The 25,125-nt window shown below is 52.6% G+C and overlaps 5 protein-coding genes and 1 non-coding gene across 6 annotated transcripts; 5 read left to right on the top strand and 1 right to left on the bottom strand.

The window, feature by feature from the left end:
• Positions 1 to 35: 35 nt before the first annotated feature.
• On the top strand, positions 36 to 1,166 carry B0T23DRAFT_390813 (uncharacterized protein). Its single transcript, XM_062837901.1, has one exon. The coding sequence runs from the start codon at positions 822 to 824 to the stop codon at positions 1,050 to 1,052; it is 231 nt and encodes a 76-aa protein (XP_062687952.1). The 5' UTR covers positions 36 to 821; the 3' UTR covers positions 1,053 to 1,166.
• A 123-nt stretch (positions 1,167 to 1,289) lies between these two features.
• On the top strand, positions 1,290 to 8,609 carry B0T23DRAFT_347818 (uncharacterized protein; the record flags this gene model as incomplete). Its single annotated transcript, XM_062835996.1, has 3 exons — positions 1,290 to 1,877; positions 1,953 to 7,500; positions 7,564 to 8,609. 3 exons carry the CDS (start codon positions 1,290 to 1,292, stop codon positions 8,454 to 8,456), a joined length of 7,029 nt encoding a protein of 2,342 aa, XP_062687951.1. The 3' UTR covers positions 8,457 to 8,609.
• A 658-nt stretch (positions 8,610 to 9,267) lies between these two features.
• On the top strand, positions 9,268 to 10,402 carry B0T23DRAFT_367884 (Alpha/Beta hydrolase protein; the record flags this gene model as incomplete). Its single annotated transcript, XM_062836429.1, has 1 exon — positions 9,268 to 10,402. The coding sequence occupies exon 1, from the start codon at positions 9,464 to 9,466 to the stop codon at positions 10,400 to 10,402; it is 939 nt and encodes a 312-aa protein (XP_062687950.1). The 5' UTR covers positions 9,268 to 9,463.
• Positions 10,403 to 11,551: 1,149 nt separating this feature from the next.
• Positions 11,552 to 11,642, bottom strand: B0T23DRAFT_t430. Its single transcript has one exon. It is a non-coding gene; the product is annotated as a tRNA-Gly (tRNA).
• A 3,565-nt stretch (positions 11,643 to 15,207) lies between these two features.
• On the top strand, positions 15,208 to 15,810 carry B0T23DRAFT_433224 (uncharacterized protein; the record flags this gene model as incomplete). The annotated part of the gene is made up of 2 exons (XM_062840424.1): positions 15,208 to 15,219; positions 15,535 to 15,810. 2 exons carry the CDS (start codon positions 15,208 to 15,210, stop codon positions 15,808 to 15,810), a joined length of 288 nt encoding a protein of 95 aa, XP_062687949.1.
• Positions 15,811 to 21,206: 5,396 nt separating this feature from the next.
• B0T23DRAFT_433223 (uncharacterized protein) lies at positions 21,207 to 21,814 on the top strand (the record flags this gene model as incomplete). The annotated part of the gene is made up of 3 exons (XM_062840423.1): positions 21,207 to 21,275; positions 21,543 to 21,609; positions 21,690 to 21,814. The coding sequence occupies 3 exons, from the start codon at positions 21,207 to 21,209 to the stop codon at positions 21,812 to 21,814; spliced, it is 261 nt and encodes an 86-aa protein (XP_062687948.1).
• Between the last annotated feature and the right edge of the window lie 3,311 nt (positions 21,815 to 25,125).

Raw genomic sequence — 25,125 nt, 5'->3', positions numbered from 1 at the left:
GGTAACAACCCTGAAACATGTCGTCACATTAACATCCCACATCCCACCTCCTCATCGACGAACGACGACGAACGACGACTATCGACGACGGTATCGCGACAGGACGAGACTTGATATTGTCACATTGTCAACAGCGGCCCGACCTAGAACCTAAGAACAACCGAAACGGAAGCTTTTCGGGTGCCGAGTCCTGTAGGTATTACCCAAGACGCGCCTTGCCGAAGACGCGGTTATCGGAGCCATGGGTCAAGCACCGATCAAGCGCAGAGAGAAGAGGGGCCAAGAGTCCTATTGCCGGTCCTGTCCGGTCCGGTTATTGTACATAACAGTACTTCCACTTGGATGATCGAAGCGCTCCGATAAAAGTGCGAACGGACGCCTCCTCCCGGCCGGGTTTGGGTCCCTTGTCTATCTACGTCTACTGTGTAGAGTCCGACCGCCGTCGACATGGAGTACAGTAGTACCGCGCGACTGCGATTCAGTTGCCACACTATCCTATATGGCGATGGATATCAGACTCAAGGGTTTCGCGCAAGTGGCACGCAGTTGGTAGGGAGTAGTGTAGGAACATAGCGAGTGCTACGCCTTTGTGCCACATGACTACGAGTCGAGGATCAATCGAAGCTCGGTCCAGTTGTCGAGAGAGGGAAGATGGCTGTTGGAGGGGTATCCCCTTCTGGCTGTTCTTCTCATCCTCGCCATCCTGGTAGGGTGGTGTTGTTCGAGGTTGATATACAAGTGTATACTTATACACAGAAAGAAGAAGGTGAATATTGGTAACGTCAAATACGCATCGATAGGAGATCGAAGAGGAGGATACTATGGCAGGGTATCGCTGTCTCGAGAGAGGTGATGCTCGACTCGACTCGAGTCTTCCACGTCCAGTTGCTGTCCTTCTGCTCGAGTGCTTGCTGCTTGGCGTTATCGCCGGTGCTCGGTGCCAGCCGCAATGTTCGGGTTCCCCATTCTTCCGTTATCTCATTTTGTCTATCCATGTTTCCGAGGTTGGCGATGTTGTATGTTTACTACAGGTGACAGCAATAACGAATTGAACTGGCTACTAGGCCATCCATCAGCGTTGACTACCACACCTACAGGTAGCATGTGTCGTGACGAGCCTTGACAACCAAACCAAGCTACATCGACGAACGAACGACATCTACCAAGTCCCAAAATCCCCTCCAGTCGAGCGCCATACAATTCAGTTCCACGAGAAAAGAAAAAAACCACCCACCACGCAGCCGACAACAATCACCAGCGGGCGTCCAGCCCCCTACAACCCAACCATCATGACGTCCACTTCTTCTCCAACAACCCAACCCCCCTCCTCCTCATCTGCATCCTTCGCCTCGCCCCCGTCCGTCGTCATCACCGACAAAGACGACCTCCCCACCCTCCTCATCCAAATGCAAGAAACCCTTTCCCAAATCCACACCACCATCATCACCCTCCAGCCGCCCTCCTCCGCACCCGACCACGGCGCCGGCGGCGGTGATCCCTACCCCATCGCTTCCCCCGAGGAACGCCTAAAAATCACCGACCTCGTCACCCGTCGGGAGTCCGCCATTCGCTCTTTGCTTAATGCTTTCACGGCCGAAACACAATTCCTCTCGCAGAAGCGGCGGGTGGAGCGCGAGGAGATGCTAGAGAGGAGAAGGGCGGAGGATGCAGAGCTGCAGAGACGAAGGAGGGAGGAGGATGAGCTGTGGGAGGAGAGATTAAGGCAAGAGGATGAGGAGAGGGAGCGCACGCTGGAAAAGGAGAGGGGGGAGGTAGAGAGGGAGACGGAGGAGTTGATGGAGGAGATGAAAAAGGGGTGGGAGAGACGGTGGGAGGAGGAGGTGGGGAGGTTGAGGGGGTTGGAGGGACGGAGGAAGGTAGGTCTTTTCCTGGGTTGGAGTTGATGGAGTGAAACGACTGGAGATGATGGCTGACGAGCAGTAACAAAACAGGAACTGAATCGGTTGATTGAGGAAAAACTACAAGTCCATACGGAGACTCCGTTGCCGCTTAACTCGAGAGCTATTCGAGAGGCGAGGAAGGCGAGTGCCGCCCAGATGCTTGAACCAGAGCAAACATCTCAAGCCCAGGAGGAGCCAGTCGAGACACATGTCAACGAAAGGGGTTACCTCCCCGCCGCAGCCTTCGAAAATGCTCCTCCCGACTCTGACAGATATTACAAACTTCCTGACAGCGAAAGCGAGCAAGAAGAGGAAGAGGAAGAAGAGGAACCACTTGCCCGAGAGGAAACCGGTTCGGGTCTCTCCCAACTCAAAGACAAGATGGCATCAATGAGTATGGACGACCTGCTCAATAGACCCGACGAGCTTAGCGTTGCTGCCCCCGTAGCCGTTGCTGCCTCGAGACCTACCTCTCCCGTTGCCCGGACTCTCTCCGCCGCCGCTGTCGGCATGGAGGAAGACATGGAGGAAGACGTTGCTGATACCGTATCTGTTGGAGATTTAGCTGCTGCGGAAGAAACTTCTGATGAGCCCGTCCCGGGAGACAAACCGTCTGATTCCATTCGAGAACGAAAGGTGGAGATTGAGACGAAAACCACAGATACCTCTACCAAGACAAGTCTGGTGGACGTGGAGTTTCGAGGGCTTCCGTTCTCTGAGTATACGATGGACAGGAACCTTCGTTCGCTTGGGTTCGCGGAGGTCGACCAAGAAGAAGAAGAGGAGAAGGATGCTGGCGGGGAGCATCATTGTGGGTTGCCGGTTGGGCATCATCACGTCGGATCTAATGATACTGCCCCTGTTGTTGTCGAGCGGACTACTACGGAAGAGTCCCGGGGGAGGCATGATAGTTTGGGGATTATTCATCCTCCTGCTGCCCCTGCACAGGACGGGCATAGGGCCAGAGGGGAAGAGACAGATAAGGCTGGACGAGGGACAGGCTCGAGCCCGGAGTCGGAAACTTCTGATTACACGCCTTATACACAAGCTGCCCTTGGTTTTTCGGTCTCATCTGCTGACCATCAAGCCGACCATGGCATCGACACTCATACCGACCCTCCCGATACCAAAGCCCCTGCAGATCATGCAAATTTGAACTCTCCCGACACCGGCCCCCCTACACAACCAACCAACCCTCCAGGCACCGCCACTGCTAATGCCGGTTCTTCCAATACTGACACCGAAACCAACCGAACCTCAGCCTCAAACTTGGACCCAACTCCAGAAGAAACTTCCCACACTGATCTCCCCGAGCCAGATAACATCGACACCGTCCCCACCCTCCTCACCATCCCCTCCAACGCAGACGCAGACGCAGAAGCGGACTCATCCATCTCCACTGCCTCCGAGCGCGGTTCCTACACGGACATCAACGAGCCCACATCTCCTATTTCTCCCACGGCCGCCAAGGCGATGGAGGAAGATGATGATGCGGATTTCGTTCCTGAGCAGTGGCAGGTTGGAGAGGACGTGCAGTTGCAGGGCATGGAGAGGGAGGGGGAGGGAGAACATGTGATGGGGCAAGGGCAAGGGCAAGGGCAGAAGGAGGGGGAGGTGCTGATGGATGAGATTGAGGATGTCCTGGATGATGGCCTGCTTGAGCCCGATGAACAAGATTTTGATCATCATTCTGTGGAGAGGGCTCAGGGGTGTATTGATTTGGCTGTTGCGGAGATTGAGAGGGAGTGGGAGAGGGAGCACCAGCATGAACATGAACAAGAGCATGAGGGAGAGGAAGAGCGGGAGCAGGGCGTCGATGAAGAAGCAGCGCTGCAGAAGGAAGTCATAGAAAAAGAAGTCCTCCAAGGTTTGGTCGATGACCCCGTCGGTCCGGCGCATGATGGGCGGTTCGAACTGCAGGAGGAGGCAACGAGAGCGAGGGGGGTGTTGGAGCCGTATGCCAGTGAGGTGGATTTAGGACAGGGTGCGGCACATGATCAGGAGGAGGCGCAAAAGTATGAAGAGGCGGAGGGTCCGGTTATGGGTGCGGAAGGGGTCGCTGAGCCCTGCGTTACTAGGGTGGAAGTGCATCCTCCTAGTCATGGGCCTGAGTATGAAGATGAGCCGGAGCCTGAGCCTGTCCCGGTTGAGGAGCTCGTCAGGGAGCAAGAGGAAATGGGCCTAGGTCGACCCGAACCACACGACTTGGCCGAGTGTGGACAAAACGAGGGTCATACACCAGTACAGATCCTCGACATGGACCACCATCCCCCTGACCCTTCCCACATCCCTTTTGCCGTTGGCGTGGCCCTTACCCACAGCGAACCAGTGCAGATGCACCACACCCCCATCGAAGAAGGCGATCATGAACCAGCGCATTACTTCGTCAACCAGCATCACGTCCCGCACAGCACCGACGACTATTACACCCCGGCTGAATCCCCTCTCCATCGTTACGATCAGCACCAGGAGCATCCTGATGATTCGTATGCTCCTCACGACCATGCAGAGGAACAGGCACACGAGGAGGCACACCGCGAGCGCGAGGTTCCCGATGTCAGTGAAGAAGTGGAAGAAGATATCCAGCCTCGGTATCAGCTCTACGAGCGACCTTATACGCCTAGCGACTTGGCTCCTACTCCTGGGCTGGAGGCCAGTTTTCATTCTGTTGAACACGCCGCTAGCATGGATGGACAGCCAGAGGTGGTCGTTACTTTGCAGCCTGACACTCGAGTAAAGACTGCTGATGACCAGCGAGAAGATCGGCCAGGAGATGACCAAGACACTGAAGACGACGATGATGATGAAATAAGCCATCAGCTCGAGCGCGTCCCTAGTCGTCAGGATGTTACAGAAGAGCAAAAGAGTCCCGGGCCGAATGTGGAAGACTTTCCTGCTACTGCTGAGCGTCAGCATGCTGAGCAATCTGGGGATATGCATCATCGCGATATGGAGCCTGGTCCTGAGCATCACAGTCATCAGGAGGACGTCCGTGTCCAAGAAGCCTTGTCGTCCGAGTCTGAAAGTGAGGACTTTGAGGGTAGGGATGATCTCGTGACTCATCATCTTGATGTGATTGCCGAAGAGGAGTGTGACGAAGGTGAAGCTGAGCTTGGCGATGGTGTGGAGCGCCGTGACATGGCTGCCGAGGCGGAGAAACAAACCGAAGGTCATGTTGATGATGATGAGGGTGACGCTGCTGCTGCTGCTTTGTCCGGTGAACACGACCTCCCCGTGGATGAAACAAGCAACGTGACACTCTTCTCCAGCGGTATTGTCCATTCCGTGGCTGATGCCGAAGCGAAAACTGAAGGTCTCGTCGCCCCTCAGGATACCGTCGAGTCAGTACCGGATGATGTTCACGGCTATGACATGGAGCCGAATACCCACACCTTCGTCCGTGAGCAACACGAGACCGAAGGCATGGGGGAGACTGATGTCGGCGACTCGACGGAGTATTCTGCCCTTAAAAAAATTGATGAAGAAGGTCCTGAGACGAGATCCTCTGAGGGGCAGTCTGCTTTTGATGAAGCTCCTGAGTTAAAGGCTGCCCACCCTGTAACGCAACAAGAACATGCCTCGCATGAGCACCAAGTAGACGAAGACCAACAAGCTCATGCTAACTCAGACGATAACGAGTATGACCCCTTTCGCTACTCGTCCCCTAAGACGATTACTGAAGAGCATGCGACTCCCGCGGAGCATCCCGACGTTGAAGGATCACTTGACAAGGTTCTGAGTGTGGAGGAGCCGACGTCTGTGTTGAGCCATGAACATGCGGCGAGGGCCGAGAAGAGTTTGGCGGAGGAGTTGGAGGGTGTTGGTGAGGAGGAGGCTCAGGAGAGTGATTATGGAGAGGAGGGTCCTCAGCGAGAAGAGCATCATACTGAACAGTCCCCTGCTGGGCCGGTGGCTATTGACGATCAAGTTGGTCATGGCTACCGGTTGGGTGGCCAGGAGACGGAGACACTTGCGGATGATGGTCACTTGCACGACCACGACAATGCCGACGCCCAACCGTCACAGCCATGTGAGCCTCCGGTCCTGCAACTCACAGAGCCTAGCGATACCGAGAACGGCGAGTTCCCTTCGGAGACTTTCTCCATTTCTTATCATCCGCATGCTGTTACAAGGGGGGAGGACATGGGCAGGGACTGGAGCGAGGTAGACCAGTTCTTGTCTGAGTCGGATTATGAGGACGAGCCCGAGCAAGCTGAACATGTGGAGGAGATTGGTGCGGCTGCTGATGCCGTTGCTCATGCTCATCCTTCCGTTGATGTTGACATTGATGCTGAGGTCGAAGCAGCTCTGGAAACTCCAGTCACTGAGGTCAAACCTGCCGACGACACAGCCGAGCTCCATGATTACCATGACGATCATGTCGGGATTCATCACCCCCCCGAGCCTGCGCAAAGCCAAGAGACGAACCCCGAGAGTGCTACCTACGACGACCGCCATGATCATGAAAACAGACCATCAACACCTCTCGATCAACCCTTCCAGTCTGAGAAGCCTGAAGCTGGCGACAGAGAGACTGTCACTCCAGCTCACCCTCACGACCTTCCCCCTTTATCCATCCCCACCACCCCTCCCGGCCTAGCCCAGGACCATGTCTCCCACGAGACCCAACAGCAACCCAAGGAAGAGGAAGAGCTCGTCCCCCGCGACGTAACTAACCGCACCTCGCGCTCCGACACCATCAACACCGCTGCCACCTTCGCCACAGCCGACACCTCTGGCACCGTTCCCACTGCTTCCTCCCCTCAATCCGCTCGTAGCGGGACTACAGGTACCCTTTCCTCCGGTCCTAGTTCCCCCGTCGAAGGACCTGCCTCAGGTCAAGACCCACGGATCCGCGACATGGACAGCGTCGGCGACAACATCGGTCGTCCGCGCGGTGGCAGTTCGTTGACCGACGCAGGGACTGATTACAGCGGCGGCGGGTACGGTGACAGCCTAGCGCATGACAAGGAGCATGATATAACGAACAGGGCGTCAACGCCAAAGGTAATGGAAATGTGGCACCAGCGAGAAGCAAGTCTTGCTCGTAATGAGGAAGTGAGGCTCTCAGGGGAGAGTGCTCGCTCTTCCAGCCAGAACCGTGTCACATCAGGCAGCGGCAGCGGCAGCACCGGAGGAGGAGGAGGCAGCTCCCTCTTCCAACGCATGCGCTCCGTCTTTGAACAATCCTCCTCCTCCCCCTCCGCATCCATCCCAGCTACTTCTGCCTCCAGCAACCGCGTCTCCATGCCCTCCTTCTTCTCCAAGTCTCACACCTCCAGCCCCTCGCAGTCTGCCTCTGTCTTTGAGAGTACAGTAGTAAAGCAGAGACCGATGAGCACTTCTCCTTATCCTGCCTATTCCAGCTCTCATCACGGGAATCATGGTGGTTACGGAGCACCTGTAGCAACCCGGTCAACAGAACAAGTAGAAGCTCAAGAAGCAGGTGAAGATCGGGGTCTGCTTCGTCGAGATGCGGCTGAGGATACTTCAAGTGATGAATACGGCGATGGATACGAGCGCGAAATGGATAGAGAAAGTGAACGACGAAGAGGGGAGGAGTGGAGAGAGGGACAACGTGCTTATCGCGAGGAGAGTGGTACAGCGAGTACCTCTCGATATGACTATGGGGAGTATAGGCCGGAGTAACCACGCTCGGGAGACTTGCCCGAGCCTCTGTACGATGAGCCTGAGCTCGAGCTACAGAATCGGAAGACGGTCGTGGAGGAGGGGGAGGAGGGAAAGGGGCTGGTGAGAGTTACCTCTATGAAGGGAGATGGGAAAGAAAGTCGGGTTAAAGACTGGATCAGAAGGAATGCTGAGAAAGGTATCAAGTGGGCTGAGATTGATAACAACAGGGTGCCGAAGGAACATGACGTGGAAGTTTGTGCACGTAAAGTGGAAGTGGTAAGAAGAGGAAGTGAAAGAGGGAGGCGGTGGATCGACCCACGCTTGCGATGGAACGGAGACCCTCAAGGGCCTGCGAAGAAGACGGCGCCTCTAGAGGTACTTTATGGTTTAGAGATACGCTTACCGCCGCCGTCTTCACCGTCACTAGCACTACCCCCGGACTCTCTCGAAGCAGTCAACATCTGGCGGCAGGGCGTTGTCAAATGCCCATGCCCACCACCAGTGCTTGGAGGTATCTCATCGAGCACTGGTATCATGAACAGTGGTCTTGACCTTTCTGTCCGCTCAGATCCCAAATTCCTCCAAGATCTCAACTTCCTGCCCGACAGCACCAGCACCAGCACCAACACCAGAACCAACCTCAACCCCAGCACTCCTTATCCCCGCTGCGGCAATCCAAACACAGACGATACTCCCGATCCCCATGGGCACGCAACCTTACCTCCAGAGATATCCTCATCCACCACCACCACCACCACCCCCCAACCGCCAAAATCCGCCTACACCCAAGCGACTCAACTAGAACCCGTCGGCGACCTCCGTCTAGCCCACTTCTTCACACAAGGCTGGCTCGCCCGTCTCCGTAGCGCTCAATCCTTCATTGACCGCGCCCGCGTGGAGCGTGAGTTTGATGATCGCGTGTAGAGGGAGGCTACAACTTTGAGGTCCGTGGAGGTGAAGCTGAATTGGAATTTGTGTGATGGACAGGGAGTTGAGAGTCGAGCGGTACCTCTATCGTCGGATTTAGATGGAGGACGAGAGGTCGGGAGGACATGGAGAACGGGAGTATAAAGAGGGATTGGGGCGGGGGTGGTGAAGGGGGGGGTAATGAGAGGATAGACGAAGAGGAGAGGAAGGAGGGGATTGGGGGAAGCGGGATGGGACAGGGGAAGGGGGTTTATTGGATTTAGTTCTAGGTTGTTGTTGTTGTTGTTTTGCTTGGATGTTGTTCAATCCTTTGAAGGTCAAGATGTTACCTGGTAGTAGGTAGGTAGATCAGCACGGATGCCAATATAACGTCTGTCGGATTTATGATGTAAGAAAACCCTGCCAGGAACGGGACGCCGGATCACGATCTTCCGTGTTGCGCCCGGCAAATCGGATGTATCAGCCCGCGCGATGGCAGAAGAGCCTCTACAGTCTACCTCTACACTGCACAGCATGGTTAGGTACCTACACGGGGTTTTGAGCGCGTACACCAATCCTCCAACGATAGTTGAATCGAAGATAATCCTCCTATCACTGGCCTCGATCCATGCCGACTGGAGCGCAAACATCCGCCTCAATCTTGGGTCCTCGTGGTACTTACCCCGGGACTGGAATCTGGGGTAGCGCTGATCGCTGCTTGTCCGCCCCGGATAAATGCGGGTAAACGGCATAAAGTCTAGAGGTAGCTCAACTTTTCCCGATTGGAAGTCAACTCGTGGCTATTGGAGTATGGCACGACCCCAAGCTACTAGGTACCTACATCTACTATCGAAGACACAGCTGTATTCACGCGGACGTAGTAAAGCAGACTACCTCTAAGGTGCGGGTAGCTGAAGCGCAATCGTTCTCTTAAACCATTGTCCATCCTCCCTCACTGACAAGGACACTCGACTCTCCAACCACCCTCCCTTCTCAACACCTTCTCCCCACCAGGGCACACCAAAATGAAGCTCCTCTCCCTCATCACGGCCCTCCTGGCCACCCTCACCACCGCCCACCCCGTCTTCGACGACCTCATCACCCCCTCTACCCCCCTCGACTACAAACGCGCTCCCGCCGCTTCCCTCCGTCAAGTCTCCAACTTCGGCTCCAACCCCTCTAACGTCAAAATGTACATCTACGTCCCCGACAACCTTGCCGCCTCCCCACCCATCATCGTTGCCATCCACTACTGCACCGGCACCGCCCAAGCTTACTACACCAACTCGCCCTACGCCCGCCTCGCCGATCAAAAGGGTTTCATCGTCATCTACCCCGAATCCCCTTACTCCGGCACCTGCTGGGACGTCTCCTCACGTGCCACCTTGACGCACAACGGCGGCGGCAACAGCAACTCCATCGCCAACATGGTCGACTACACCCTCAAGACCTACAACGGCGACGCCACCAAGGTGTTTGTGACGGGTTCCTCGTCAGGCGCCATGATGACCAACGTCATGGCCGCCACTTATCCTGCTTTGTTCGCGGCGGGGATTGTGTACAGTGGTGTTCCAGCCGGATGCTTCTACTCGCAAGCAGGCGGGACGAATGCGTGGAATAGTAGTTGCGCTAATGGCCAAGTCAACGGAACGCCCCAGGTGTGGGCGAAGGTGGTGCGTGATATGTATCCCGGTTATGAGGGGGCGAGACCCAAGATGGAGATATACCATGGGAGTGCGGATACCACGCTGAATGCGAATAATTATAATGAGACGATCAAGCAGTGGGCGGGCGTGTTGGGGTTTGATTATCAGAAGCCGGATACGACGCAGGATAACGTGCCGCAGAGTGGGTATACGACGTATACGTGGGGAGAGCGAAAGCTGGTGGGGGTGTATGCGAGGGGGGTTGGGCATTCGGTGCCGATTCGGGGGAGTGATGATATGGAGTTCTTTGGGCTGTAGGGGACATATTCTTGAGGTACCTCTATGGAGAGGGAGGATCGGTCGGTCGGGATGTGGAAAAGGGTTTCGGTGGTCGAGATGTGGTCGGGTGTCTGGGTCGGCGCCGGAGAAGGGGATGTAGAGCCGTCAGACGCTGGATGGAGCTGTTGCAATCAGCTAAGAGTTAGGACGTACAAATAGAAAGCAAGCCCAACGAGAGCAGATTGGTAAAGCTGGACAACGGGTGTTTGGAAGAGCTGAAGGTCACCACTGCTTCACCATCTGGTCCGGACTCGAACAAAGACACAGTCGTGTAGTTGTCCCATCTCTTGCTCTTATGCCATTACTTGGTTCAGAGCGATTAAGGCCTTGTTCTCGTTGTCATATGTCGCGTCGGGAACTTCTGTTGACAACTCCAAGTGAAACCCTTCCTGTAGTAGAGTTACCCTATGGTCATCAAGTGTCAACGAAGCACCAGTCAGTTGATAGTAGCGTGGAAAGGCTCGTGGGAGAATGGCATGTCGGGTCTTGAACGCGTCGGTTGTTTAATGTCGTCGCGGTGGTGATGGAAAGTCGAAGAAATCTCGAGATGAATCTGTTTCAAGGTGATTTCACGGTAGGATGTAGACGGTTCGGATAACTGGAGGCCAGACTTTACGAACTGAAGTCAAGTAAAGCCAACCGAAGACAATGTGGCCTGGTATAGTCCGTTTTCGTTTTTTTGGTTGCATTTTGATCGACATCGCCGTCGTGATTGCCGAGTGTCACAGAAGTAATTCCACAGTGCAACCAGACTTCTAGGTAGAGAGAGCTGTCGGGCGGATAAAGCAGAACTTCGCCCCTGTCTTTGAGGACGTTTACTGGCTGTTCCGCAGTGAAAAGAAATACAAAAATCTGTGAGTTGGAAGGTGGTAGGCGGCCCAGTTCCAGAAGCACCTTCAGTCCATCTTTCAGGTCAATTCTAGGTAGGTAGCCATGCCTTCCTTGTCTCTGTCCGGATCCAGGCTGCTCCCGCTATAGCAGCTAAGCAGCCCTTTCTCTTCAACACGTTTCAACCTTTGACCGGTAAAAAAATTCAATATCAACTCAAGTAAAATCTCAGAAGGAAAAAGGAAGTTTGTGCACTTTGTGTGCATCGTGCCAAAAACAGGAAAAGACACAAAAAGAATGTGCTAGAGCCGGGATTCGCACCCGAGTCTCTGCCGCAACTCCAAACACGAGTTTGGGAGGGCAGCGAGTTAAACTACTACTCCACTCTAACTTCTTGATGACTTGTTGGTACTGGAGTCTGACCTGGGTTCCTGTATAGCGCCGTGTGAAGGTCCAGCTTGCGCATCCGTGCTTGCTTAGGGTGGTGCCGTGGATGTCGGTCCCGAGCTGCTGGTGCCGGCCGGGGCAGTGGCCTTGATGAGGTGGTGCCAGCTGCAAGGAACTGGAAGGGTATTTTGGCGATTCAAGATTCTTGACAAGGTCCAGTTGCGCGTTTTTTCGGTCTTTCAACTCGTGACCAGGTGTACTTTAATTTGATGGTCAGGCCAGAGAGTAAAGGTAGGTAGATCAAGGTTGGAAGTTCCTCTGCCACTTGCCAGTGAAGACACGAGTCTCCAATCACCATCATGAAGGCATCACCCATGAGGAGGGGGAAAGACAGAAAGGGAAAAAAAGAATGCGCAGTCTAGGAATCGAACCTGGGTCTTTCACCATTTGCTCATATACCTTATGCCCATGCCCCCCAGAGTCGGTCTTTGACAGTGGTTCGCCGGGGATTTCAACCCAGACAACTGCACACTGAGTGGTGAACGCGTTAACTGCGCTTTTTCTTGTTGAGGTCTGGGCACAAGGACCTGCAGGATACATAAACCCCAGTCCACACTCGAGATTCCTTCCCATCTTGCACTTGCTGCACATGGCCAGTCGAATCCGCACACTGTCTCCCAGTTCCATTCCGTGGATGGCTGGCTCTTTCCACACATCCTCCTTCCTCGTTGCACCAGGCACCGAGCTCACTCGCATGAAAGTCCCCCTCATGCTACACTCCACTTCCAGTTCCAAACCTCACCATCATCACCACCACATCATCATCGCCAGACAAAAAGGCAAGATTAAAACACAAATCTTGACTACATGTACCCTCAATCTCGGTCTTTCCAAGTGATTCGGCGGGGATTTCAACCCGCATACTCAACGCGAGGTGGTGGACACGTTAACCACTACGCCAATCGCGCTTTGTTTCTTGCTGTATCCTCTGCACAAAGATCTAATACATATACCTCATGTCAAGGTCCCTAGGTTCACTTGCTTCCACCCCTTTATGTATGTTTTTCGTTTGGACACACTGCCATTGTAAATTTCCCGCTATCAACCAGGGCAACACATGACGGTTCAGTAGCAGAGCATGGCCGGGGGATGACGCGATGCGGATGACTTTTGGTGGCTCTTTCTTTGCTCCTGTTTCCTCTTTTCTGCAACGTTCACCCGCAAAGCAAGTCCTCCCATCCATGTCCAATACGGAAGCTATCTGCACCGCAGCACGGCACCACCCTATGGCCTCGGCGAGATTATCACGAAGTCGTAGAAGCCAGAAGGAGTCAAAGTCATACATCTCTTATGCAGCCTTTAATGTTATCACTGCATCGGAGTTTATGCGCCCTTGTAATAATTGACTTGGATATTGTTCCCGATACCCACTGCGCACGTCGCCACGTCCCCTGCGTCTTGCATTCCCGCTGCTATGACTGCATCAAATGCAAATGTACAGTTCACAAAAGGTTCGTGAATCATAAAGACAAAATAGAAATAAACAAATGGAGTGGAACTCGAGCGATGCGAGTGTAACAGCAAAGTCATTTATTCCTTCTTCCATCCACTGTACAACACCCATGATGCCCTCATCCCTCACCTATTCCCAACTTGACCATCGGCAGATCGTTGACTTTTTTGTCCCGTTACCAAAGTTGAACTTCAGATATCGCAAGCCCAGCGCAACAACTTCACAACATGACAACCTGGAAGGAACTTTCGCAACTCGCAATATGGTAGAAACCGAATGTCCCAGTCAAGCAGAGCAGAGGATGTTCTTCCCTGATTATTGTCACCCGCGTGAAGTGCAAAGCAAGCTCAGCAAGCTATACGCTCTCTCAAGCAGAGCTCACATAATCGGCCGAACAGCCGTTCGCAGCATAGAGCTGTCGTGCGGGGCATAAGAACATCTGGGGTCTTGTCGAAAAGAGACACTCCCCAATTTGAACATGTTGTGAGCACCATAGAAGAAACTCAGTCAGAAGTACAAGAGCAAAGCTCTCCGTAGCGGCGAAACAAAAAGCTAACATCACTTCACAGAGCTTTCACCACTAAGGTGGATGGGCAAAAAAAGATGTGATGCGCAGTCCAGGATTCGAACCTAGGATTTTCCACAAGATCAGGTCCACGGCCCGGTAACCAGTCTCCAGAAGTCTATCCCTCTTCTCGGGTGATAGGTACCTCTATAATATGAATATTTTGTTGGTGGGGAAGAGAACATCGGAACCAGAATTCAACGCACAGAGAATTTCCAAGAAAGAACCAAGAAAATGCAAAGAACGCCAAACGCCGGACCATGCAATCGAACCCAGAGCCTCATGGGGATGTCTGAAAAGGGGCCCGGGCCGTGGGTTGCTGTGTGGACGTGTTAAACCACTACACTAACCGCGCTTGTATTTGTTGAAAGACGGGACCAAAGACCTTGTACATGTACTACCTGGAGCCTGGCCGTCGGGTCTGAGGATGAAGAGAAAAGTTAAGGCAGAGGTAGCGGGGTACTTGGTACCTTGCGCAGGTTCTGGAATCTCTGGGATTGGGGCTTGGGTTGGTCGGCTCTGGACTTCGGATGAGGGGTCTTTCGGTACCTGCTAGGATAGTTGCCGGGCACTGTGGGACGGTGATACGTTGAATCTTGAGCCTTCCGGTGACAAGTCTGGAGAAAGTTGTTGAGATCTAGAGGAGTGTCCTGAATGAGGTTGTTTCTCTTTCTCAGCGCAGCATGTTCTTGTTTGCTCTTCTTATAAGATTTGGCGTATTTGTACAAATTCTCAAGTGACGAGACGAGGGGCAATTCACGAGGCCGGCTGTTTCTGCTTCGAAGCATAGAACATGTCGACCTAGGGTGTTGTTAAGCTCATTCCGGAGTAGGGTTGTTTTGAAGACCTCTACAGATGCATGCAAAACCGCAGAAAAAGGACCAAAAAATAGTTGCGCGGTCCAGGAATCGAACCTGGGTCTTCCACATTCTTGTACAGCCATTTTTTCCCCCAAAATCGGTCTTTGAAAGTGGTTCGGCGGGGATTTCAACCCGCATGGTCCTCTTCGAAGATGGTGGATGCGCTGACCACTACGCCAACCGCGCTTTTTGTTGAAGTAAAGGCATAGACGGGAGACCTATATGGTACGTACTACCTCTACCTACCTCGATACAAGTAGTACGTACGACGTCTGCCAGCCTCTGAGACCGGGCTGGCAGCACCGGCATCTTACTCCTCGTTCCTTCCCTCTTTTCCTTCGAGTCTGGCCACCTGCTCACATGATGTTGTAGAAACATACTTTGAACGATCAGAATCTGGCAGGCAGCTGTGCTGTTACCCGGTGCCGGATTGGAAGGCTGAAGCGGGTTGTGAGTCCCTCCCCATCAGGGATTCTCAAATCCCTTTCTTCTTGCTCCCACTTTATTCCTTTTTCTTCCTCCTTCACTTCTTCAACAATCACCACCACCACAAGTCCTCGCTCATCACAACAAGACCGCACTGCGCAAGAACAAGTTCCAAACCTTCCATCTCTTCCACAACCATCACAAGATGTCTTCGCAAGTAAGTCTTCAGTTCAACTTTCTTCCTTTTGACAGCGGTTTCCGCGTCTTCCTTCCACATCACCACGCGACCGTGAGGCAATCTCAGATCATTTTCTTTGCCATCCCTCATCTTGACTTTTCTTCTGTTCCATACCACCCATTTCTGCGGCACAAGATCAATCCTGTCACACACGAATCCTCCTTCCACGAAATGTCCAACTCCTTGAAGGAAACCTGCATCGTCACTACCGTGTGGTAATCCCACGGGGGCGCTTTGTTTCACTTTAGTGAACGCACCATAACTCCATCCAAGAATCTCAACTGACAGCAACAGCAACAGCAGGAGGAGCAGCAGCAACAAGAAGCTCGCGACGAGCAAACGAAGCTGCATCACACCACCAGCACCACCTGTCCCGGTCCCTTCCCTCACTCGGCTCAGGCTTCCACCGCGGACACCGCGATCCATGCGGTGGTCACCACCCGGCCGCAACACCAGACTTCCCGTGCCCCGGGCCCCTTCCCTCCTCCAGCCTATGCAGTCATCCGAAAAGCCGCCCTCCAAGTTTATGTGACCAGCACCCCCAAGCCCAAGGGGCTCCCTCGCCCGTAAAGAAACACATGGCGTGAGTGTCACTTTCCTTTGACTTTATCATTCTTTGTGCGTGAAGACGCCTCCTCTTCCTGCTTGAGAGTTTGAGAAAAACTACAATTTCACACTCCAGAAGTCTGACACTCCAATCTCAGGGTTTCTACAACATCAGAGCCGTGATGCTTCCAACAGCATAGCACAGGACGGCCAGTTGGGCTGCCACTGAAGTGACAGCCGTACCGGCACGTTACCGGGTACGTTGCCCCAGAGGCCGAACTCGCCAAAACCTGCTCTCAAAAGCATGAGAGCTTCTAATCGACCGCCGGAACGCGGAAGCTCCTGCGCCATACCAGCCGTATCCGCCTCCCACCACGTACATGCGGCGGGCATATCCTGTCTATGATGGTGTTCCCGCCGCCGAGGCTGGCGATAACTTTCTTGTCAGCAGAGTGGAAATGAGCAGCGGTTTCAACGGTCCCCCTGCCGGTGACCTTGGAGGCGTCCAACCCTGGACGTCGCCACCAGCAAGGTATACAATGTCCCGTCTTCTTCTGCTGTGGTTGTAGTACGATGGCAAAATGCTGACCAGTCGTTGTGATAGGTGTCCGCTGGCCTGGCCCGTTGATATGGCGTCTGTCCGAGCGCGGCTGAAGGACCGCTCACTGGAGGAGCTGGACCGTATCTTCCGCCGCGTTACTACTGCTTCATTGCTTCATTGCTTCATTGCTCCATTGGTGAAGGGAGGGGGCAAAGATCGGATGTGATTTAGGAGGGTCGATGGATCGAGTGTAGTACCAAGTAGACAGAGAACAGAATGCTAAATCAAATTGTCGTCCTTGTATTCGTGCACAAATGAGCTTTTGGTACCCGGTAGTACATGATATGTTGACTCTTCGCCCTACCCGATGCTGTTCTAAGTTTGACCAAGTCTCTCTTGTACATCTTCCCCTTCGTGAACTCCCTATTCGTTAACATCGTCCAAGAGAAAAGTTCCAAGCGCTTTGGACTGGTGAAACCTCTGTCCTTACCTTTTGAGCATTTGCCTAGAGGTACCTCTATGGCAATATCTGATGATATCAGGCAAAATGCCTCGAACCGGCTTGATTCATTGCAATGGAAAAAAGTGTTAGCGAGTGTTATTGCCTCTACTTCTACGGAGTGTCACACTGCGGAATTCATAGCTGCTACATGGTCTCTCAGTCCACTTCCAAGTAACGGCCCAGACTCTGATATGAGAATAATCCTTGACAGGCAAAAATCAAGTCCCACCACGCTAGACGAATGCTGGTTGAGAAACGCGAAGATCTTCATCCAACGAAAACATCAACAACAAAGGCAAAAGGCCAGAGAGGGAAGACCAAGAAAGCAAAAAGAAGACAAGAAAAAAAATAGAAATGCGCGGTCCGGGATTCGAACCCGGGGTCTTCACCAAGGGATTCCTCAATATCGTGGCTGGTGCTGCCCTCTGAAACTCGCGGTCTTTCAACTGTGGTTCGTCGGGGATTTCAACCCGATTATTTGAATCGAGTGACGCGTTATACCACTACGCCAACCGCGCTTTTTTTGCTTGTTTGCTTACTTGTTGGAATCAGGACTCGAAGAGGTACCTTATCTACTAGAAGTGGAGGGACTCGGGCCCGGGGGGCAAGTGACGTGGAAGGGAAGCTACGGGAGCTGGCAGGCAGAGGGGTCCAGATGGAGTAGAGGGCAGTGGGGGCGAGTGAGCGGGTTGACACTTGGGATTTGGGAGGGAAGGAGGAAGATGGGAAGGAAGGCAAGAGGTAGAAAGAGGTACGTACACCTCAGCTGTTGCTGTTGGCTGCGGCGCTGGTCATATTGTATCTAGTGACTGCTCTGGAAGGCAGGCAAACTTCGGTCAGCTGGGAGCCCGAGGAGCTTCGGTCCCGCCGCCTGTTTTCTTGCTCTGTCCTTCCTGCCAGCCCAAGTCTCTCCTTCCATTTGCATTGCCAGCTTCTGTCCCCTCCTGTCGTGTGACTGTTGGCCGTTCGGCTAGTAGAGGAAGAAGGACAAGACAACCTGGAGGACTTCCACTTGAGAGGGAACCTAAGGAAGGAGAAAGAAAGACAGCAGACACGCACACCATCATTGAGTGACTGTGGCTCTGGCATTCATGTAGTGACTTCCCTTCCACTTCTCTGGAAGACGGGCAATCTGGAGAGCGGGGAGCCTGATAGCCTCGGTCCCATCGTGTATCCCGTCGTGTCCCGTCGTGTATTATTTTGCTCTTGCCCTTCGTACATGGCCTACCGTACCTACCTAGAGGTACCTCCGCTGGCCATGGCTCTGGTGACCGCCACTCTGGAAAACGTGCAACTTCGGCTCGGGAAGCCTGGCAACCTCGGTCCCGCCGTCTGCTGATCTTTTGATCTTGTCGTTCCTGCCAGCCCAAGTCTTTCCTTCCGTTCAGTCTGCCTGGTTTCCTCCTGTCGGCAATCTTTTTATCCCGTCATGACTTCCAACTGTCTGACAGTTGTCCAAATTTGCACTCGTTACGTACCTGCCTCTGGGGAGGTATAAAGCTTCCCAAATCCTCAGCGTGGGGAAAATATTTCTTCTCTTTTTCCTCACACCTTCACACATTGTCACTTCTCTCTTCAATCTCACACCACATCAACGCCAACGACATGCTCAAACCTCCATCACCGTCATCATCTTATCGACGTACTCCGCGTCGTTAAAGAGAGATGGGAGCGCCGCGGGGGGAGGATATGGAGAAAAGAAAATGCATCTCGTGAGTACCTCTACCTGTACACTTCTGTCTTCCAGTCTCATACAGTCCATCCCATGCACTCTTCTTCATCCCGTAACACGTTTCATCTGGTTTTTTTTCCAAGTCGGTCACTAATGCATTTGTCCCGTCACAGCTCCCCGGCGCTCCCCGCGCCTAAGACCGTTCCCGCGCCGAGAACCCAACCAAGACAGCGACGAGATTCCGCTTCGTGGCGCGTCCAGACATTCTGGGCCCGTACGACGCGTACATAAAGCTGGTTTTTGGCTTTGCCCAGTCCGAGCTGGAGGGGTGTTGTTTGGGGGGAAAGGGCTGGAAGGAAGAAGAGATCTTCCGGAGGGGGGCGGGGGAGTGGAGAGAAGAGGGAGGACAACTTTCGTGCGGTTTTTCCTTCGACAAGTGAACCATTCACTCATAGGTTAGGGCTTGGGGTTTCTGTTCATGTTTTCCGGTCGCTTATTCCGTTCACTTTGACACGAATTTGAACTTTGTTCGCCTCGCAAATCCTGATCTTGACTCTTGATGTGATCCTCATTGTTGCGAACTTCCATGCCCGCTCAAGCTCTGTGCTCGTATTATCACTCACGCCTTTCTTGCGGGCACCAGTCTCTGACGAATTCCCACATGAAAACTCGGTAGATGTCTCGCGTGTACCATTTGGAAGGCACGATGCTAGGTCTGCTAGTTTTCCCCTCCAGTCTTAGGTGTTTTTTTTTCTTCGTGGTAGCGTTCAGGGGTATTCAAGCACATCCCCGAGGATTTCAACATTCTTCCAGCCACTGCCCATGATTTCCAGAAGGTGTGGCAACCAGACAACAACTCGCAGATTGAGCTCGGTATGCTTGCGAGGATGGGTCTATGCTCGTTCACAAGTGCCAGGTGTAGGCGAACTTCCTTGTACCCGACCTTGGGGCTTCCACTTGCTTGATGAGGTGTTCTCTGCTTCATGATCCTTTTCGGGTGTGGCCGACGGTGCTGTAGCCCTTGGGCGATGCTGTTCACGTTGCAATGATGGGTTTTCCGGTGGTTACCTTACCTCTAGAGGTAGGTGTGGTTGAGAAGACCAAAAGCGGCCGTTATCTTTCTATATACCTCTAGACAGCGAGGGTCACATCTCCATTGATTCAAGTATCCCTAGATGGCAGACAGACAGATTAGGGATATCTTCTTCGTCAATTCTGTTTCAGAAGATGCGAGTGTCCACGTAAAGCCTTGTGGTGTGGTTCATGTTGTCAGGTAATCGAGTCAACGTCGCCTTGGTCTCGCCAAAGTTCAGATTCTGCTGTACATATCCAGCATCGACATGGGGAAAAGAGACATGTTTTCGAGCCTGCTTCAGGAAGCTCCTGTTGTTGATATCATAGGCTTTCTGTCGTTGTACCGACTTTAAGACTCTCTGGCGGTACATCTACGATCTGAGACAGATCCCTTCGCCCCTTCAAAAACCTGTAAAGCGGGATGGACACTCGGAAAATTTGTAGAGTTATGGTCCGTTTTGCCAAATTATTCCCGTTCCTCACATCAGGGGCATGATTGCCTCCACCGCGAGGTCTCCCATGACTACCTACCTAGGTACATCTACTTGTTGCCCTATGTGCTGTCTTGTCTAGAGTCGTCATCTGGGACGCCGTTCAGTCAAGCTTCTGTTACATCTATGAGGTACCTCTAGGCGTGATTCTGCATCACTTTGGTCTCTCTACAGTGAGTTGAATCACGGCAGTGTCAACGACTTTGCGTAGGAGACGGCATGTTCGATCTTTCCAACCTTCTATCTCTTGCAGGTTTGTAGGGCAAGCACCTGGGAAAGAAGCAAGTGTCATCGGCAAACCGCTGGTGCTCGAACCATCTATCACACAACGCAAAGAGAGGTAGAAACACGATAAGAGGAGAGATCACAAGTCAAAACAGAAAATAAAACAATCCATCCGTGACATGATCGTGAAGAAGAACAAAGGAAAAAGAAAAAAGATGTGTGCGGTCCGAGATTCGAACTCGGGTCCTTTCACAGCCGGCTGGACTTCAGGTCAACCTTATGGTAGGTGATGTGGAGGCTGCCACCCCTCCTTGGATGATCCTGAAGTGGGGGTCCCAGTTTAGGAGGTGAACGCGCTGACCACTGCGCCAACCGCACATTGGTTCTTGTTGGAAGGTGTGCACAAAGACCTGATACATATACCACGAGGGAAGGAGCCTGGACAGCTGCCTTGGGGAGAGAAACGTACCTCTACATAGAGGTAGTACGTGTACTTGGGGGTACCTTGTACTTAAGAACAGGCAGGCTGCTCCTGCTCCGTTGAGCTTCTCCTCGAGGTCCCGTGGCTGGTTCCCCCGCCTTCCATTTGGTTCATGGTTGGAAGGCTGGTGACGTGATTTAGGGCTAGAAACCCCAGACGTGACCTCTCGGCCTGCTGAAGCTGCTCAAGTCGGCTTGCACTTCTTCATTCAAAATCCCCGTCATCTCCTGGTGTTCTTCCATTTCTCTTCCTCCAACACATCCCTTTACCTCCCCTCACCTCACCCTCAACACAATGTCACCTACACCCGAAGGGTAAAACCGACATTGACTGTCCGGTCCGACGGAATTCTTCTTCGCCTTGACGAGATAACACGACACGGAGAGGGGGCAGCAGCAGCAATCTCTGTCACACCAGAGTGCTGCCCCCTCTTCATGTCCTCCGTTCAATTCAGAACCTTGGGCACGCCAACGGGCGCCCTCCAGGGCTCCCAGCAACTTCAGGTATGTCTTCTTTGCTGATCAAACCACCAAACATCTCCGACATGATCTAACCATGGCAACTGGTCTGTGAGCAGGACATCGTTGACGTCTCTCGATCAAAATTTCGACAACTCGGGACCAAACGGTCATTCAATACCTCCCGTCTGCGTAGCGTCAGCGTTGATGAGGCCATTGAATCTTCCCAAGGGGCGGACACTTGATCCGTACGTTGAGTAAACCATGCCCCCCAGTTCGAGATCTTTGATGACTGACGCTTGATTGCACCAGAGTCCGCCCCCGGGTGTTTGTGCGCCGCCCCAGATCTCCGCTGCTTCTCCCAAGAACGCCGTCCCGTGTCGCCTTGTCTTTCTCCAGGATTTTCTCCCCAATCGTTCTTCGTCAAGGGATTTGAATTGTACTCATTCCAATTACAAGACCCAACCTTGGTCCGCTCGACCCAGAGCTTCTCGCCGTCTACCGCCCCTGCGGACTTTTACGAGTCCTACACCGACCCTGCCATCCTCCCTTCTTGGCTCCAACAACAGCAGAAGCAAGCTTAAGCCTCAAAAGTCGTGGCGCCGCAATGTAAGACTCCAAATCCAACTTTAGAGTTGTACCACGGCTAACGATGACGAGCCGCAGACTCCCCGTTCTGTCATCGGCTAGCAACAAGCAAGCATCATCGCGACCTACCTACATGATATCCAGGCACACGCATCACTGGTTGATTGCTACGTCTATCGACCACAGGTTGTTCATAGACCCAATAAAGACACCACTCGAATCCATACTCCTGGCCTTGGATCAGTGAATGGATCACAATCGATTGTGCTGCAAGAAGAATGGTCAGCTGAAGAGGGAAGGTAAAGGAATGATTGCGTGAAACGTACATGTACCTGTACTCTAGGGTAGCCATAGAACAAATACACGAGTAGAGCAACCCACAATTCATTGGGACTATGGTTGATTTCGTGCTTGTTCTCTACCGCCTATTCCTGTCATATCCTATGCGCTTTCTCGTAAATCTATGACGTTGTTGAAATGATAATGGCACGCTTTCTGTCGTGATCACACCTCTGCGACTCTGCCGTTCGTCCCGTACATGCAACTCGAGGAAGTCCAAGTCCGGGGTGTAAAAGCCTGAAAAGTGTAGTGCGAACGTTGACTTGACAATGTTAAGATATAGACCAAGTTCAATTAGTGTACAGTGGAGAGAGAATCATGACTTTGAGTGAGAGTCTTGTCAGCTGAAGACCATTGGGAGAGAGGCAATAGAGGAGCAAATGAAGACACGATGTCCACCGCTGTATCCTTTTCAATGGTCTTGAGGATATCGAGGAGCCTCGATACCTAGAGGTAGGTAAGATCTCTCCTACCAGATAAGCCAAATGAGAACCCAAAGATGGGTTATAGTGTTGAATGGCACAAGCAAAGACATTCTGGGATACTGCTGGTGATGATCTTAGGAGAGTTGGAACTGGAAGACGCAAGTATCAGTATCTCTTATTCACCACAGTTTTGCACAACCAAACACCGGAAGCCGGAGAAAGGAGAAACAAGAGGCATATCCCCCCTCCAAAGAACCAATCCTGCCCGCTCTCTCTCAGCTTCCAAGAACTCATCATCGTCAGCACTACCATCCAACAGCACAAACACATGAACCACATTCCAGTCCCTCCCCGACCACCCACAACCAAAAAAGAACGACATCATCACCTTCATTAAGGAATATCAAGAGAGAGAAAAAGGAAATTTAGAAAGAGATATGCGCGGTCCGGGATTCGAACCCGGGTTCTTACACTGCCTTTTGGTACTCAATTGGTGTATGTGTGCCTAGTACCGCCCCCAGTCCGAACCATTGTTTGCGTGCTCGGGTTAGCATTGAACTCACACCCTTCGTACAAAGTTGTGTAGCTTTTTCGGTGTGTACGCGTTAGACTACTACGCCAACCGCGCTTTTGTTTGTTTATTTGTTGGAAGGGTGGGATAAAGACATAGTACGTATACCGCGAGGGAAGGGGCTGGAGCCTGGGGGAGGGGGATGGGGGGATTGGGGGGGGTACCTGGGCACTGGGGGTACCTACTGGAGGGGGTACGTGCCTGCTTGCTGCCTTGCGCGTGCGGCTGGTACACCGAGACGGGGGGTGGACGGGGGGTGGACGGGTGGACAGGTGGACTTGGTAATCTGGAAGTCTCCCGCGTCGGTTGCAATGTTCCTAGTCCGTGAAGTTGCTTACTACCTACCCGCGCTAAGCCATCACGTCGTCGCCTTTTTCTAGGTAGGTAGTATTGTTCTTTGAACTGCCTCTATTACCGAGCTCACTTTTTACCTACCTACTATTACGATCACCATGACCCATGTGTAAGCCACACGCTCTCTCCCCAAGGCCACACGTGCGCTCTTTAAAGTATATATACCTCCAACATACCTACGCTACCTAGGTATGGATCAAATGGAACGAAGCAACAACGTCAATAATCCTGCTACCGTCTCCAACAGACTGCACCACCAGAGCGAAAGAAACCCCTCGCAACCGCACTCGCACTCGCACACTTCCACTTCAACTCCGTTAAGCAAGGTGCCAGGCCTTGCGTTATCGGCAACGAGGCTTGCAAGACTTTCAAGACTTGCCAGAGGTACCTACCTACCTCTTTGCCTCAACTAGGTAGTGTGCCGCCACGCACTACAGGCTCACACGCTTTGTGACGCGGTGTCATGTCCTTAACATAGGTAAGTATTTACCGCGTCCAGTACCTAGCTCGTGGTCATGACTACCTAGGTAGGTACTAACGTTAGGTAGCCAGGAAGTTTTTCTAAACGCATTTGGTGATTGAAATCGATGTCATCGCGGGCCTGGCGGTGACTCTCCTCCGCTTGTCTACCTACCTTATGTTGTGCGGCGAGCACCAGTCAATTGGTCCGCCATTCTAAAGGGGCTGCCTGGCGCTGGTGACATAGGTACGATAGAGGTAGGGTTAGGTTTCGTTACATCAAAGGCCGGATTCGGCACATACCAAGGAAAAGAGAACCTCAACAAAGGAAAACGAACTGGGTCCTGACGTGAGTATCTCACTTGAATGAATTTGGTTAGGTACCTCTAGTGACGAATGGTTTGTGAAGCGCAAAAATTGCCCGGTGTTCGACTGAAAGAAAAGAAACCAAATCGCTGCGCACAAGTTCCCGGGTTTCGAAAAGCTGGAGGCACACCTACCTAAAGGTAGTCTTGAGAATAAAAGGAGATAGGTAAGGCGTAGCGCAATGTGTAAAAGCTAGGCGTAGAGTAGTGTATTATGACTCTGATCTATGTCGCGTGTGGGAGAAAGTAGGTGTAGGTACAGGAGGAAGAGGAGAGAAATGTGGGTGTGCAAGTGATTACCATTCAATGTCGTATATGGAGATCCGCGAAGTAAGGTACCGTAGAGGTTAAAGCGTAGGTACCTCTAGGTGTTTGAATTCTTGCACTACCTACCTCTACGACTCTCGGTGACTAGGTACCTACCTAGGTACTTACCTCTCTCTAGGTACCTACCTACCTATTTACCTCTCTATACTTCCTACCCTAATATCTTCCGTACCTCCAATCCCCTCCCATCCCAGCATCCAACCCTCCCGTCTACCTCTACTCCTATACATCCCGTGAGAATCAACCAGTGCACCTTTAACACGCCTCGTAACGCCACCAGTGCCGTCCTGAACGCCGCACGGATTATGCATAACCGAAATTGAAAAAAAAAAAAAGAGAACCGAAAATGGGAAAAAGGAAAAGGGAATTGTACATAAGGAAATGTATAACGTCTCAACAATCAAAAGATAAAAAAAAAAAGGAAAAAAAGAGAAAAAAGAAAAAAAATTGAAGAGAGCAAATAATCA

Source organism: Neurospora hispaniola (assembly GCF_033458365.1).
Source record: "Neurospora hispaniola strain FGSC 10403 chromosome Unknown B0T23scaffold_12, whole genome shotgun sequence".
NCBI classification, from domain to species: Eukaryota; Fungi; Ascomycota; class Sordariomycetes; order Sordariales; family Sordariaceae; genus Neurospora; species Neurospora hispaniola.
Note: the sequence above shows the minus strand (reverse complement) of the source record. Positions and strands in the feature narration are given on the sequence as shown.